Below are 17,329 nucleotides of genomic sequence, written 5' to 3'. Positions count from 1 at the left end.
GCAACAATCGGGAAATGAAGGCATGAGGCGGCACGGTGGCTCAGTGGTTAGCACTGCTGCCTCACAGCACCAGGGTCTCAGGTTCGATTCCATCCTCGGGTGACTGACTGTGTGGAGTTTGCACATTCTCCCTGTGTCTGTGTGGGTTTCCTCCGGGTGCTCTGGTTTCCTCCCACAGTCCAAAGATGTGCAGGTCAGGTGAATTGGCCACGCTAAACTGCCCGTAGTGTTAGGTGCATTAGTCAGAGGGAGATGGCTCTGGGTGGGTTACTCTTCGGAGGGTCGGTGTGGACTGGTTGGACCGAAGGGCCTGTTTCCACACTGTAGGGAATCTAATCTTAAACTGAAGTGCATTATTTAATTGCCATTTTGAAGGTGGGACTGATCAAGATTAGGAACTGAAGATTAGAGGATATTCAATATTTTGGAAGGATAGACAAGGTAAAGTTGGTGCTGTGGTGAGGATTAGAAGGGGTAGGGTCAGTCTGTCAGTGAGGGGAGAAATTGCTGGGTGCCCCAGGCTCTTCTGAACTGAAAACAGATTGAATTGGACAGTGGGACAGCTGCTGAGAGTGAAAGCCTGGCAAAGTCTGAGCACTAACCCCTGGGAACCCCGTTATTATTACCCTGCCTGATGGCTACAGTGAAACCCCAGACTTCCAGTATCACAGGAATAAGACCCTGAGGCATCCCAGGGGGATAACAAGAGCAGGAGAGGGGCTGCTGTGAAAGGGCTGCCCAGCCACTGGAGAGCAGGCGAGACAGCCATGCTCCTCCCCCCGGGAACTCAACATTCCCTGTCATCTATGGGATGACAGTCGTGCCCTGCCCCCACCCAGGATACCGACCAATCACAGGTCAGTAGTGGTTGCTGTGGAATGGCAGCCACTGGGTGTTCAGGATTGAGCAGTCTCCCCACATCCAGAGGGGGGGGGTGCTGATGGGGGCAGTCTCACAGACTGGGTGTACATAGCAGAGCAGAACAAGAGACAGGGGAGAGTCATAGAGATGTACAGCATGGAAGCAGATTCCTCGGTCCAACCTGTCCATGCCGACCAGATATCCCAACCCAATCTAGTCCCACCTGCCAGCACCCGGCCCATATCCCTCCAAACCCTTCCTATTCATAAACCCATCCAAATGCCTCTTAAATGTTGCAATTGTACCAGCCTCCACCACATCCTCTGGCAGCTCATTCCATACACGTACCACCCTCTGCATGAAAAAGTTGCTCCTTAGGTCTCTTTTATATCTTTCCCCTCTCACCCTAAACCTATGCCCTCTAGCTCTGGACTCTCTGACCCCAGGGAAAAGACTTTGTCTATTTATCCTATCCATGCCCCTCATAATTTTGTAAACCTCTATAAGGTCACCCCTCAGCCTCCGACTCTCCAGGGAAAACAGCCCCAGCCTGTTCAGCCTCTCTATAGCTCAAATCCTCCAACCCTGGCAACATCCTTATAAATCTTTTCTGAACCCTTTCAAGTTTCACAACATCTTTCCGATAGGAAGGAGACCAGAATTGCATGCAATATTCAAACAGTGGCCTAACCAATGTCCTGTACAGCCGCAACATGACCTCCCAACTCCTGTACTCAATACTCTGACCAATAAAGGAAAGCATACCAAACACCTTCTTCACTATCCTATCTACCTGTGACTCCACTTTCAAGGAGGTATGAACCTGTACTTCAAGGTCTCTTTGTTCAGCAACACTCCCTAGGACCTTACCATTAAGTGTATAAGTCCTGCTAGGATTTGCTTTCCCAAAATGCAGCACTTCGCATTTATCTGAATTAAACTCCATCTGCCACTTCTCAGCCCATTGGCCCATCTGGTCCAGATCCTGTTGTAATCTGAGGTAACCCTCTTCGCTGTCCACTACACCTCCAATTTTGGTGTCATCTGCAAACTTACTAACTGTACCTCTTATGCTCACATCCAAATCATTTATATAAATGACAAAAAGTAGAGGACCCAGCACCGATCCTTGTGGCACTCCACTGGTCACAGGCCTCCAGTCTGAAAAACAACCCTCCACCACCACCCTCTGTCTTCTACCATTGAGCCAGCTCTGTATCTAAATGGCTAGTTCTCCCTGTATTCCATGAGATCTAACCTTGCTAATCAGTCTCCCATGGGGAACCTTGTCGAACGCCTTACTGATGTCCATATAGATTACACCTACTGCTCTGCCCTCATCAATCCTCTTTGTTACTTCTTCAAAAAACTCAACCAACTTTGTGAGACATGATTTCCCACGCACAAAGCCATGTTGACTATCCCTAATCAGTCCTTGCTTTTCCAAATACATGTACATCCTGTCCCTCAGGATTCCCTCCAACAACTTGCCCACCACTGAGGTCAGGCTCACTGGTCTATAGTTCCCTGGCTTGTCCTTACCACCTTCTTAATCAGTAGCACCACGTTTGCCAACCTCCAGTCTTCCAGCACCTCACCTGTGACTATCGATGATACAAATATCTCAGCAAGAGGCTCAGCTTTAACTTCCCTAGCTTCCCACAGAGTTCTAGGGCACACCGGATCAGGTCCTGGGGATTTATCCAGCTTTACGCGTTTCAAGACATCCAGCACTTCCTCCTCTGTAATCTGGACATTTTGCAAGATGTCACCATCTATTTCCCTACAGTCTATATCCTCCATATCCTTTTCAACAGTCGCTCTCAGGGGGCTCCCCATTTTCAATAATGGCCCCCATGATCAGGGTCTGAGTGTCCCACACCTTCCACTCAGCCCAGACAACTGCATTGCCTCGAGAGCCCCCGTTTGCCTGTTGATGGGTTAATATCAGCTGTGCAACGGTGAGGAATTCAGGGAGGGAATTCATCCAGCACTTCCCACTCTCCACTCCATCCTGGTGGGGGCAGGAGGCTGGGAAGGTGGCTCAGTGTCCCCTCAGGGCTGGTTGAGTGTGCTCCCCATTACAAACCATATCATACAAGGGGCATAAACTGTCTTCCTACCTTTCACCATGTCTCTAACTGGGGTAATGGCAATGGGGAGATCTGGGCTAGACATACACAGATCACTGAAAGGAGCAATACAGTTTAATAAGATCAGAAAGGTGTAGGGAACCCTGGTCTTTATACTCACAAGGACACTGTATAAAGGAAAAGACACTGAGCAACATTCCTCATAAACACTGGTTAGGAGTTCACAGGAATATTGTGTCCAATTCTGAGCATCATTACACTGAAGGAAGGATGCAAAGAGTTTAAAGAGAGAGAGAGAGAGAGAATGAGAGGGAGGAGGAGGGAGAGAGAGAGGGAGGGACCAGAGGGAGGGAAAACAAGAGACAGAGAGAGAACGAGAGACAGAATGAGAGAGAGAACAAAGAGAGACAGAACGAAAGAGAGAGAGAGAGAGAAAAACAGAAAGAGCGAGTGAGAGACGAGTGTGCGAGTGGAAATAACTGGCAAACACTTCCTCAGATAAGGAACTCCTGGTGTGTGACTCAGCTTGGAAAACGACCTGCTGACCCTCGAGAAGAGAAGGTCACAGAGTTTGATCGCGATGTTCAGAATCATGAGGAATCTGGACAGAACAGATGGCAAAAAGCTGTTCTCATTGGCAGAAAGATCTGACAGTGCGAGAGGCAGATTCAGTCAAGGTGTTCAAAACAGAATTAGATACTTATTGGGAGAAAGGGGGACAGCAGGGTATTGAGAGGAGAGTACTGGGGCTGAGAAAGTTTACCCAGGGGCAGAGCTGAATACCTTTTGGGGTTTTTTATAGAGATGTTATTTTCTATCTTTGGGAGGCACAGAGTGGGTACCCATAGCTTGCTCTTACCTCTTCAATGGGCAGTTCGTTCAGCTCTTCCCGAAATTGTCTCTGTATTCCCACGACGAAGGGGGTTGGAGAGCACACAGTGTCGAGCATGACCTTGGGCAGCACTGGGATGTAGGTGTGCTGCCAAGTGAATGGGTACAGAAGGGCAGCTACAGCATGGATACACTGAGACAGGATGCTGAAAGGGAAGGAGGTAGCAATATCCCACCGTTAGAGTCATCAAAGCAAACATTAAACCAACTGGAAGACAGCTCTCCACGGGCGGATGATAAAACAGATTGAGTGGACTGTTTGTGAAAGCAAACTTTTAAACTCACGACAGCAATAGAAAGCAGCTTTAAACAGACCAACACACAAGAAACAGGTCACAAAAGGGACTAGTGCAGGTACAGTATTGAGTTAGATACAGACTAAAGCATCCTCTACACTGTCCCCATCAAACACTCCCAGGACAGGGACAGTATGGGGGTAGATACAGAGTAAAGCTCCCTCTACAGTGTCCCCTATCAAACACTCCCAGGACAGGGACAGCACGGGGTTAGATACAGAGTAGAGCTCCCTCTACAGTGTCCCCATCAAACACTCCCAGGACAGGGACAGCATGGGGGTAGATACAGAGTAGAGCTCCCTCTACAGTGTCCCCCATCAAACACTCCCAGGACAGGGACAGCATGGGGGTAGATACAGAGTAAAGCTCCCTTTACTCTTTTAAGTGAAAGCTTGGATAACACTGTCTGTATGAAGCACACCGAGGACCCAGACAGCATGGTGTCTGATACCTCTACTCGTTTAAACCGAAAGTAAAGCCCACTCAATACTGTCCCCATCAAACACTCTGAGGGGATGGACAGCATGGCATTAGATTCAGATTAAATCTCCCTCTAACCTTTATACTGAAAGTAAAGTTCCCTTGACACTGTCCCCATCAAACACTCCCAGGACAGGGACAGCACAGGGCTCGATACAGAGTCAAATTCTTTCTAGATTGTACCCACTGAACACTCAGAGGACAGCTACAGCTCAGAGTTAGATACAGAGTAAAACTGTCCCCATCAAATACTCCTAGGACAGGGCCAGCACTGGGCTAGATACTGAGTAAGGATTCCTCTATTCTTTTAAACAGAGTAAACCTGCCTCGATACTGTCCCCATCAAACACTCTCAGGGCATGGACAACACAGGGCGAGATACAGAGTAAAATGCTCTCTCGACTCTTTCAAACTGAAAGGAAAGTTCTCTCCACACTGTCCCCAAACAAACCCATACTAGCTGCTGCATGAGGTCAGTTACAGAGTAAAGCTTCCTCCACACAACGTGTCAGAGTAGAGGTGTTCATGTTGATGTTTGATAGTGTTCAGCAGCATTCTGGCATCTGGTTCCTGAGGGCAATCTGTGTCCATTTGGCTCTGCTCCAACCTGGACAGGATATCGCAGGGACCGTGAATTTGGGATGTGCTGTTGGCTTTCCAGGGATTGTGCTGTTTCTATTCACTGTTTGCCTTTGAAGAAGGCCACACCATGATTTACTTGGAGGCAGTTCCAGCGACTGAGAGCCAACTTGTTCCAGGGTTGGGAGGCTGAGGCTCAGAGCTTGGTGGGGGGGATAGCTCAGAGCTTGGGGGTGTGGGAAGCTCAGAGCTAGTGGGGGAGGGGGGAAGAGAAGCTCAGAGCTGGGGGTGGGTGGGAGGGGGGGGAAGAAGCTCAGAGCTGGGGGGGGTGGGAGGGGGGGTAAGCTCAGAGCTGGGGGGGGTGGGAGGGGGGGGAAGTTCAGAGCTGGGGGGGGTGGGAGTGGGGGGGGAAGTTCAGAGCTGGGGGGGTGTGGGAGGGGGGGTAAGCTCAGAGCTGGGGGGGGTGGGAGGGGGGGGAAGTTCAGAGCTGGGGGGGGTGGGAGGGGGGTAAGCTCAGAGCTGGGGGGGGGTGGGAGGGGGGTAAGCTCAGAGCGGGGGGGGTAAGCTCAGAGCTGGGGGGGGTGGGAGGGGGGTAAGCTCAGAGCTGGGGGGGGTGGGAGGGGGGTAAGCTCAGAGCTGGGGGGGGGTGGGAGGGGGGTAAGCTCAGAGCTGGGGGGGGTGGGAGGGGGGTAAGCTCAGAGCTGGGGGGGGGTGGGAGGGGGGTAAGCTCAGAGCTGGGGGGGGTGGGAGGGGGGTAAGATCAGAGCTGGGGGGGGTGGGAGGGGGGTAAGATCAGAGCTGGGGGGGGTGGGAGGGGGGTAAGATCAGAGCTGGGGGGTGGGAGGGGGGTAAGATCAGAGCTGGGGGGGTGGGAGGGGGGGTAAGCTCAGAGCTGGGGGGGGGGTGGGAGGGGGGTAAGCTCAGAGCTGGGGGGGGTGGGAGGGGGGTAAGCTCAGAGCTGGGGGGGGTGGGAGGGGGGTAAGCTCAGAGCTGGGGGGGGTGGGAGGGGGGTAAGCTCAGAGCTGGGGGGGGTGGGAGGGGGGTAAGCTCAGAGCTGGGGGGGTGGGAGGGGGGTAAGCTCAGAGCTGGGGGGGGTGGGAGGGGGGTAAGCTCAGAGCTGGGGGGGGTGGGAGGGGGGTAAGCTCAGAGCTGGGGGGGGTGGGAGGGGGGTAAGCTCAGAGCTGGGGGGGGTGGGAGGGGGGTAAGATCAGAGCTGGGGGGGGGTGGGAGGGGGGTAAGATCAGAGCTGGGGGGGGGTGGGAGGGGGGGAAGCTCAGAGCTGAGGGGGGAGGGGCGAGCTCAGAGCTGGGTGAGGGGGGAGAAGGTCAGAGCTAGGTGGGGTGGGAGGGGGAAGCTCAGAGCTGGGGGGCGTGAGCACAGAGCTGGGTGAGGGGGATGAAGCTCAGAGCTGGGGAGGAGGGGGGGGGTGAAGCTCAGAGCTGGGGGGGAGGGGAGGGAAGCTCAGAGCTGGGGGGGAGGGGAGGGAAGCTCAGAGCTGGGGGGGAGGGGGGGTGAAGCTCAGAGCTGGGGGGGATGGGGGTGAAGCTCAGAGCTGGGGGGGAATATCAAAACTGGGGGTGGGGAAATATCAAAGCTCGGGGGGGGAAGAATATCAAAGCTGGGGGGGGGGGAAGAATATCAAAGCTGGGGCGGGGGGAAGAATATCAAAGCTGGGGGGGGGGGGAAGAATATCAAAGCTGGGGGGGGGGGAATATCAAAGCCTGTGGGGGGGGAATATCAAAGCCTGTGGGGGGGGGAATATCAAAGCTGGGTGGGGGGGGGGGAGAATATCAAAGCTGGGTGGGGGGAGAAGTTCAGAGCTGGGGGGGGGGGGTGTGAAAGCTCAGAGCTGGGGGGGGGGGGGGGGGGCGGGGGAAGAACCTCAGAGCTGGGGGAGGGGGGGAAATCAGTACCAAGGTCAGGGTCTTGTAAATACAACATTGCGTATCAAATACCCCATACAAGGCAGCCCTGAGGAAGCAAACATTTCATCTCCTTCTCCCCCCAGTGCATTTACATCCCTCACCGACCCCCCCCCACACCCCAACCGTCTTTGTTGCAGGATGTCCCTATCACGTACCTGAGCTCCTCAGCCAGGAATATTACTCGTCTCTCCAGCAACAATGAGGCAAAAACTGCGATGACGTTTTCCTCCGATAAGTTATTGAAGAGCGAGGAGAAGTTGACATGTTCAAGGCGGGAGTCAGAGGGTCGGGTCAGGTTGATGATCTGCGGGGAACAAAAACCTGAATGACTCGCAGTCTCTCGTCCTCAGTTACTGCTGGGTTCACCAATCAGCAGAGTCTCATCGTTCACAGCTTCATTACCCCTTCAAACCGATCTCATTAACACACTGGGCCTACCTGCAATCTCAGTTGCACCCACAAATGACGTGTATGTTGTTGTTCTGTGTGCGGAATTTTCCCTAACATTTGCAATGCTGACAAAGCAGATTTTGGAAAAGCATTAAACACCAGCATAAGTCTATTCCAGTCCGCAGCAGAGCCACTCATTAAGCAAAGCAAGAACTCACAGGTCTCCATGAGGGAGTCATTATTTAGAGTCTAGGTTAGATCAGGTTAGGGAGACTGACTGTGTGAAAAACCAAGGTCCAGTTCAACAGCAAGTCAGGAGATTTGAATTTGAATTACAACAAGATTAAAGGGACCCAGGTTCGATTCCAGCCTCGGGAGACTGTCTGTTGTTGGGTTTGAATGTTCTCCCAGTGTCTGCGTGGGTTTCCTCCAGGTACTCCAGTTTTCTCCCACAGTCTAACACTTGCAGGTTAGGGGAGTTGGCCATGGGAAATGCAGGGTTAAGGGATAGGGTAGGGGGATGGACCGAATGGCTTGCTTCCACACCATAGGGATTCATGACTCTAAGATCTGTGTGTGTCTGTGTGTGGAATCATAGGAGATGGGGGTGATACCAAACAAATATTTCACGTCAGTATTTACTGAGGAGAAGGACATGGGAGCCTTGTCACAGTGGTGGTGATGCTGGACAAAGTGGATAAATCCCCAGGAGCTGATCAGGTGTATCCCAGAACTTAGTGGGAAGCTAGGGAAGTGATTGATGGGCCTCACTCGGAGATATCTGTATTATCAAGAGCTCTGGGTGAGGTGCCAGAAGATTGGAGGTTGGCTAAGGAAGGTGGTAAGGAAAAGCCAGGGAACTATAGACTGATGAGCCTGACAGCGACAATGGGCAAGTTGTTGCAGAGGTTCTGAGGAAAAGGATACACATGTATTTGGAAAGACAAGGACTGATTAGAGATAGTCAACATGGCTTTGTGTGGGGGAAATCAGGTCTCACAAACCTGAATTTTTTTTGAAGAAGTGACAAAGAGGATTGCTGAAGGCAGAGCGGTAGATTGGGACTCCAGGAAGGCATTTTCAAAGGTTCTGCATTTTGTTTTAATTTCAACACCATTTTGTTTTAATTCATTCATGGGATGGGGGTATTGCTGGCTGGGTCAGCATTTATTGCCCATCCCTAATTGCCCACAGGGCAGCTAAGAGTTAAGCACATTGCTGTGGGTCTGGAGTCACATATAGCCCAGACCAGGTAAGGGTGGCAGTTTCCTTCCCTAAAGGGCATTAGTGAACAAAATGGGTTTTTCCTGACAATTGAGAATGGATTCATGGTCATCATTCGATCCTTGGTTCCAGATTTTTATTGACTTCAAATTCCACCATCTGTTGTGGCAGGATTTGAACCTGGGTCCCAGAACATTAGCTGGGTCTCCGGATCGATAGCCCAGTTTAATACCATCAGGGCCATCACCTCAGCGAGATCACATGGAATCCAGGGAAGCTGACTGGTTATAAAATTGGCTTGGAGGGCAGACATCGAGGGTGGTGGTTGTGGTTTTCAGACTGAATGCCTGTGATCAGAGGCGTGCTACAAGGATCGGTGCTGGGTCCAATGTAGTTCATCATTTATAAAAATGATTTGGAGGTGAATGTAAGAGGTACAGTTAGTAATCTGCAGATGACACCAAAATTGGAGGTGTAGTGGACAGTGAAGAAGGTCACCTCAGATTACAATGGAACCTTGATCAGACAGGCCAATGGGCTACAGATGGAGTTTAATTTAGATAAACGCATGGTGCTGCATTTTGGAAAAGCAAATCAGGGCAGGACTTATACACTTAATGGGATGGATGCTGTGAAACATATTTACATCCTTCTGGGTTGGAGGGTTTGAGCTATACAGAGAGGTGGAATAGGCTGGGGCTGTGTTCCCTGGAGCGTTGGAGGCTGAGGGGTAACCTTATAGAGGTTTATAAAATCATGACGGGCATGAATCGGATAAAAAGACAAAGTCTTTTCTCCAAGGTGAGGGAATCCAAAACAAGAGGGCATAGGTTCAAGGTGAGAGGGGAAAGATTTAAAAAGGACCTAAGGGACAATTTGTAACCCAAAAGGTGGTGCATGTATGGATTGAGCTGCAGAAGGAAGTGGTGGAGGCTGGTACAATTACAGCATTTAAAAGGTATTTGGCTGGTTGTATGAATAGGAAAGTGGTTGGAGGTATACATGCCAAGTGCTGGCAAATGGGACTAGATTAGGTTAGGATATCTGACCAACATGGACGAGTTGGACCGAAGGGTTGGTTTCTGTGCTGTACATCTCTATGATTCTATGACTCTAAATGTGAAGTGTTGCATTTTGTTAAGAAAGCAAGACAGGACTTACACAGTTAATGGTTGAGTCCTGGGGAGTGTTGCTGAGCAAAGAGATCTGAGGGTGCAGGAGCCTATTCCTTGGAAGTAGGTAGAAAGGATAATGAAGGCGCATTCGGCACACTTGCCTTCACTGGTCAGAATATCGCGATTAGGAGTTGGGAGGTCATGGTGTGGCTGTATGGGACATTGGCTAAGGCATTTTTAGAATACTGCGCTAGATTCTGGTCTCCATGCTAAAGGAAAGATCCTGTTCAAAAAGGGTTCAGAAACGATTTACAAGGATGTGGTCGAGTTGGAAGGTTTGAGCTTTTGGGAGAGGCCAAATATGCTGGAACTATTTTGCCTGGAGTGTTGGAGGTTGAGGGGTGACCTTATTGAGGTTTATAAAATCATGAGGGGCATGGATAGGGTGAATAGTCAAGTCAAAGACTGGAGGGCATAGGTTTAAGGTGAAAGAATTTAAAAGGGAACTAAGGGGCAATGTTTTCATGCAGAGGGTGGTGTGTGTATGGAACAAGCTGGCAGAGGGGATGGTGGAGACTGGTACAAATACAACATTTAATGGGGAGAACATAGATCAGTACAGCACAGTACAGGCCTTTTGTTGTGCCGAACATTTATCTTTACCTAACCTACACACCCCTTAACTTACTGCCATCCATGTGCCTGTCAAGCAGTCGTTTAAATGCCCCTAATGTCTCTGACTCTACTACCACCGCTGGCAGTGCATTCCACACACCCACCACTCTCTGTGTAAAGAACCTATCTCTGACATCTCCCCTTTAACATTCCTCCAATCACCTTAAAATTAGAACCCCTGCTGACAGCCACTTCTGCCCTGGGGAAAAGTCTCTGGCTATCTCCTCTATCTAGGCCCTTCATTACCTTGTACACCTCCATCAAGACACCTCTCTTCTTCCTTCTCTCCAGTGTGAAAGGCCCAAGCTCACTCAACATCTCTTCATAAGACATGCCCTTCAATCCAGGCAGCATCATGGTAAATCTCCTCTGCACCCTCTCTAAAGCATCTACATCCTTCCTGTATAGAGGTGACCAGAACTGGACACAATATTCCAAGTGTGGTTTAACCAGGGTTTTATAGAGCTGCAGCAAAATCTCGCAGCTGTTAAACTCGATCCCAGTTAATGAAAGCCAAAGCACAATACGCCTTCTTAACTATCCTATCAACTTGGGTGGGAGCTTTCAGGGATCGACGTACATTTTTTTTAGATTACATTACAGTGTGGAAACAGGCCCTTCGGCCCAACAAGTCCACACCGACCCGCCGAAGCGCAAACCACCCATACCCCTACATTTACCCCTTACCTAACACTACGGGCAATTTAGCGTGGCCAATTCACCTAACCTGCACATCTTTGGACTGTGGGAGGAAACCGGAGCACCCGGAGGAAACCCACATGGACTCCAAGATCCCACTGTTCCTCTACACTGCCAAGAATCCTGTCTTTAACCCTGTATTCAGCATTCAAATTCGACCTTCCAAAATGAATCGCTTCACATTTGTCCAGGTTGAACTCCATCTGCCACTTCCCAGCCCAGCTCTGTATCCTGTCAATGTCTTGTTGTAGCCAGCAACAGCCCTCGACACTATCTACAAACACCACCGACCTTTGTGTCATCAGCAAACTTACCAACCCAGCCTTCCATTTCTTCATCCAAGTCACTTATAAAAACTACAAACAGCAGAGACTCAAGAACAGATCTCTGCGGGACACCATGGTCACCGACTGCCAGGCAGAATACTTTCCATCCACTACCATTCGCTATCTTCTTTTGGCCAGCCAATTCTGTATCCAGACAGCCACATTTCCTTGTATCCCATATCTCCTAACTGTGGGGAACCTTATCAAATGCCTTACTGAAATCCATATACACCACATCCACTGCTCGACCTTCATCAACGTGTCTCGTCACATCCTCAAAGAACTCTATAAGGTTTGTGAGGCATGACCTACCCCTCACAAAGCCATGCTGACTATCGCTAATCAAACTATGTTTTTCCAAATAGTCATTAATCCTATCTCTCAGAATCCTTTCTAGTACCTTGCTTACCACAGATGTAAGACTAATAGGTCTGTAATTCCCAGGGATTTCCCTATTCCTTTCTTGAACAGTGGAACAACATTCACCTCCCTCTAATCATCCAGTACTACTCCCGTGGAGAATGAGGATGCAAAGATCATCACCAGAGGCACAGCATCTCATTCCTGGCTTCCCGTAGTAACCTTGGATATATCTGGTCTGGCCCTGGGGACTTGTCTACCTTGATACTTCCCAGAATTTCCAGCCCATCCACTTTCTTCATATCAATCTGTTCAATCCTATTAACCCAGTCCACTGTGTTCTCACTATCAACAAGGTCCCTCTCTCTCCTGAATACTGAAGCAAAAATCTCATTGAGGGCCTCCCCTACCTCCTCAGACTCCAGGCAAAAGTTCCCTCCACTATCCCTGATCGGCCCTACCCTCACTCTGATCATTCTCTTATTCCTCACGTGAGGGTAGAAAATGCCTTTGGGTTTTCCCTCGTCCTTCCCAGGTATCACATGACACCAGGTTATGGTCCAGCAGGTTTCTTGCCATTACCAGCATCTCCACAACAAGGCGATATGAATAGGGAGGGGTTAGAGGGATCTGGACCAAATAATGGGATCAGATCAGTTTCAGATATCTGGTCAATGTGGATGAGTTGGACTCAAGGATTTCTTTCTGTGCTGTATAACTTTCAAACTCCATGTATAACTAAAATTTGCAGTGTTACCTTTCTGGTCAAAGTGTTCAGTTCTGTTTGTGACTCCTCAGACACTGAAGCAGCTCATGTTTAAGTGCAGCAAGACCTGGACAACATCCAGCCAACACATCACATAAATCATCTCCCATAAGCAATAACCATCGCCTCCTTGACATTCAATGGTGTTGGTCCCCAAAGTCTATCCACCATCTACAAGGCACGAGTCAGGAGTGGGATGGAATACTCCCCACCAGCCTGGATGGGGGCAGCTCCAACAACGCTCAAGAAACTTGACATCATTCAGGACAAAGCAGCCACTCGATTGGTACCATATCCATGAGCATCCACTCCCTCCACCATCGATGCTCAGTATACACTGTTGCCACTATCTAAAAGATGCCCAAGATCCCTTCCATAGCACCGTCCAAACCCATGACCACCTCAATCTGGAAGGCCAAGGCAGCAGATACATGGAAACAGCACTGCCTGCAAGTTTCCCTCCAAGCCACTCATCACCCTGACTTGGAAATATATCGTGTTCCTTAAATGTTGTTGGGTCAAAATCCTGGAATTCCCTCCCTAATGGCATTGTGGGTCAACCCACAGCACACGGTTTAAGGCAGCTCACCAGCATCTCAAGGGGCAACTAGGAACGGGCAATGGATGCTGGCCCAGCCAGTGACGCCCATGTTCTGGGTCACATCAATCATGGTGGTTCGAACACCTACCTCGGTTCCTGACTCGGGGATGAAGCTTTTGATGGAGACAGTTTTGCCTGGAGCTGGAAATGCTGCTTCCCGCAGCCCCTGCATGAAGGGGTAAATCATTGCCATGGAGATCTGCCTCCTCTTCTCAACCTCATCCAGGATCTACGGAGAGACGAGAAAACCCAGGCACGGTGAGCAAGCTGGCTAAGAAACCACGGCACCAAGACTGAGGCCGCTCCCAACAGCAACCAACAAACTGGAACCCCCAGTCCCCAAAAACAAACATGTTCACCCAGCTCTCAGGGGCTGACACGGACAACCAGAGTTTGGAGAATGGTTTCCGTATGGTCTTCTATAGCTTCCCAGCACCGCCCCCTCACATCCCCCCTACCCCACCCCCACCTCCCCCCTCGCAAACCCCCCTACCCCACCCCCACCTCCCCCTTGCATCCCCACCTCACGGACTGCAGCTCAGCACCCCCTTCTCCAGGGTAATGAAGGACGAGCAGTAAACATTAGCCCAGCCAGCAATGTCCATGGCCCACAAGTGAATAAAAACTGAAATACAGATCTACTGAAAGTGATCAATAAAACTGCAAAGGCATTGAGGTGCAGGATTGGTTGTGATTGTTTTGAATGGTGGAACAGGCTCCCAAGGCTGAATGGCCTCCTTCTGTTCCCAGTCTCTATGCTTCCAGTTCACAGAAAAACCAAGGAGCTAATTACAAGATTTTCTTAAGTGAAAGGAAAAGAAATTTTATTATTTTTCTCAAGGTTCAAGGAATCAAAGTACAATATGAAACACACACACACACGTGCACATGTACAGACACACGCACACACACACACACGCACAGACAGACACACAGGCACACACACACACACACGTGCACATGTACAGACACATGCACACACACAGGCACGCATACAGACACAGACACACAGGCACGCACACACGTACAGATACACGCACACACAGAGGCACACACACGTGCACATGTACAGACACATGCACACACACAGGCGCGTGCACGTACACAGACACAGGCACTCACACACACGTGCACATGTACAGATACACGCACGCACACACAGACACAGACACACAGGCACGCACACACACACACACAGGCACGCACACAGACACAGACACACACATGTGCGCACATGTACAGACACACGCACACACAGACAGACACACGTGCACATACACAGACACACACACGTGCACATGTACAGACACACACTCACACAGGCACGCACACACACACGTGCACATGTACAGACACACGCACACACACAGGCACGCACACAGACACAGACACGCACACACACGTACGCGCACAGACACACACGTTCACATGTACAGACACACACACACGTGCACATGTACAGACACGCACACAGACACAGAGGCACACACACGTGCACATGTACAGACACACGCACACAGACACACACACGTGCACATGTACAGACACACACACGTGCACATGTACAGATACATACACACACACAGGCGCGTGCTCGTACACAGACACAGGCACAGACACACAGGCACGCACACACACGTGCACATGTACAGACACACGCACACACACAGACACACAGGCACGCACACACACGTGCACATGTACAGACACACGCACACACACAGACATGCGCACACACACGCACACAGACACAGACACACAGGCACACACACACACACGTGTGCACACGTACAGACACACGCACACACAGGCACGCACACAGACACAGACACACACGTGCACATGTACAGACACACGCACTCACACACGTGCACATGTACAGACACATGCACACACAGGCACGCACAGACACAGACACACACACTTGTGCATGTACAGACACAGACACGCACACACGTGCACATGTACAGACACACACACAGACACACAGGCACACACACGTGCACATGTACAGACACACGCACACACAGACACATACACACACGCGCACATGTACAGACACACGCACACACAGGCACGCACACAGACACACACACACACACGTGCACATGTACAGACACACGCACACACAGGCACGCACACAGACACACACACGTGTGCATGTACAGACACATGCACACAGACACGCGTGCGCACACACGTGCACATGTACAGGCGCGCACACACACACACGTGCACATGTACAGACACACGCACACAGACACATACACACACGCGCACATGTACAGACACGCACACACAGGCACGCACACACACACGTGCACATCTACACACACACGCACACGGACACGCACACACACGTGCACATGTACAGACACACGCACACGTACAGACACACGCACACACACAGGCACGCACACATGTACAGACACACGCACGCACACACAGGCACAGACACACACACATGTGCACATGTACAGACACACACAGGTGCGCGCATGCACACAGACACAGGCACAGACACACACACACAAACACACACACAGTAAATAAAGGGACAACATTCACTCCAAGAAAATTTTGGAAACACACTTTAAAGTCCTCAGGGTGTTCTGAAATATTTGTTTGTAAACCCTACATCATGGTTGGTTAGGAACATATGGAGCAGCGACGCTGTGAATATTGCAGAATACTTTCAGTTCTCAGGTGTCTTTCCAACTTGTTCTGTCACTGAGCTTTCTCTCTGCTCCCTCAGGAAGGATAGAGAGCATGAGAGAAAGAAAGAACAAAAGGGAGAGAAACAGATAAAACGTGAGAGAGACAGAATGCATTGAATGCAGAGAGGGTGGGAGCGAGGGAGTGAAGGCAGGCAGGTGTGAGAGGGTGAGGACAGATGGGAGGGGGGTCAAGGGAGGGTGGGAGCGAGAGAGGGCAGGAGGGGGAGTGAGGGGGCAGGAGGGGGAAGAAGATAGAGGGCGATGGAGGGGGAGGAGGGAGAGAGGGCGCATTGGGGGGGTGGGAGAGGGCGATGGGGGGGAGGAGGGGACGATGGGGGGGGAGGGGAGGGCGATGGGGGGGAGGGGAGGGCGATGGGGGGGTTAGGGAGAGGGCAGAGAAGGGGACAGAGAAACAGGAAGGCAGGGAGGAAGAGTGAAATGGGAAGTGAGGAGCGGAGGGAGGGAGAGAGAGAAAGAAACAGGGAGGGAGAGAGAGAAAAATAGTGAGGAGGAGAGGGAGAGAAACAGGGAGAGAGAGAGAGAGACAGAGGGAAACAGGGAGGGAGAAAAACTGGGAGGGAGAGAGAAAGAGAGGGAAATAGGGAGGGAGAAAAACTGGGAGGGAGAGAGAAAGAGAGGGAAACAGGGAGGGAGAAAAACTGGGAGGGAGAGAGAAAGAGAGGGAAACAGGGAGGGAGAGAGACGGAGGGAGAGAGAGAAACAGGGAGAGGAGAGAGAGAGAGAGAGAGAAATGGACTGAGAGAGAGAGAGAAAAACAGAGAGGGCGAGTGAAAGAAACAACAAGCAAGAAAAATAGAGACAGAGAAAGAAAGAGAAACAGAGGAATTGAGAGATAGAGAGCAGAGAGAATCCTCTTTATTCTAGTTATAGATCCACCTTCCTTGCTGCTTTGACATTAGTTCCTTGAAGCACACTTCATTCATGTGCTCCTGTGGGCTTAGCGTAATACCTTTCATTTACTAACATTTAACTTCGCAAAAAGATCTCAATCAAACTGGAGATCTGCATTTCTTCACCCCTGACTGGTTTCAGGCTTTTGATGAAAATGTTCATTTTAGTTCAGACTGGTTCTTGTTTGTTGATGGTCAGGTGATTTCTTCGCCAGTATCTTTTCTTTGAAGGAGATGTCGGGTACTAAAATCAATCCAAGAATCCTAACACTGTGGAAGCAGGTCATTTCGCCCACTGAGCCTGCACTTGACCCTCCGAACAGCATCCCACCCAGTCCCAGCTCTCTACCCGATCCCTGTATTTCCTATGGCTAATTCATTTATCTGGTACATCGCTGAACACTATGAGCTATTTAGCAT

At 50.5% G+C, this 17,329-nt stretch overlaps 1 protein-coding gene across 5 annotated transcripts in view; it reads right to left on the bottom strand.

Annotated features, from left to right (window-relative positions):
- Positions 1 to 17,329, bottom strand: part of LOC140467247 (DENN domain-containing protein 2D-like) — an 89,196-nt gene that overhangs the window by 6,653 nt on the left and 65,214 nt on the right. For all 5 annotated transcript variants that reach the window (XM_072563483.1, XM_072563484.1, XM_072563485.1 and 2 more), the window contains 3 exons: positions 13,370 to 13,510; positions 7,281 to 7,429; positions 3,814 to 3,991 (listed from right to left, as the gene is read on the bottom strand). In XM_072563483.1, coding sequence (XP_072419584.1) covers positions 3,814 to 3,991; positions 7,281 to 7,429; positions 13,370 to 13,510 — 468 coding nt within the window. The remainder of the gene's footprint in view (positions 1 to 3,813; positions 3,992 to 7,280; positions 7,430 to 13,369; positions 13,511 to 17,329) is intronic.

The sequence above is a fragment of the Chiloscyllium punctatum genome, chromosome 45 (genome assembly GCF_047496795.1).
Source record: "Chiloscyllium punctatum isolate Juve2018m chromosome 45, sChiPun1.3, whole genome shotgun sequence".
Taxonomy (NCBI): Eukaryota; Metazoa; Chordata; class Chondrichthyes; order Orectolobiformes; family Hemiscylliidae; genus Chiloscyllium; species Chiloscyllium punctatum.
The sequence above is the reverse complement of the archived record's forward strand: the minus strand, read 5'-3'. Positions and strand labels throughout refer to the sequence as shown.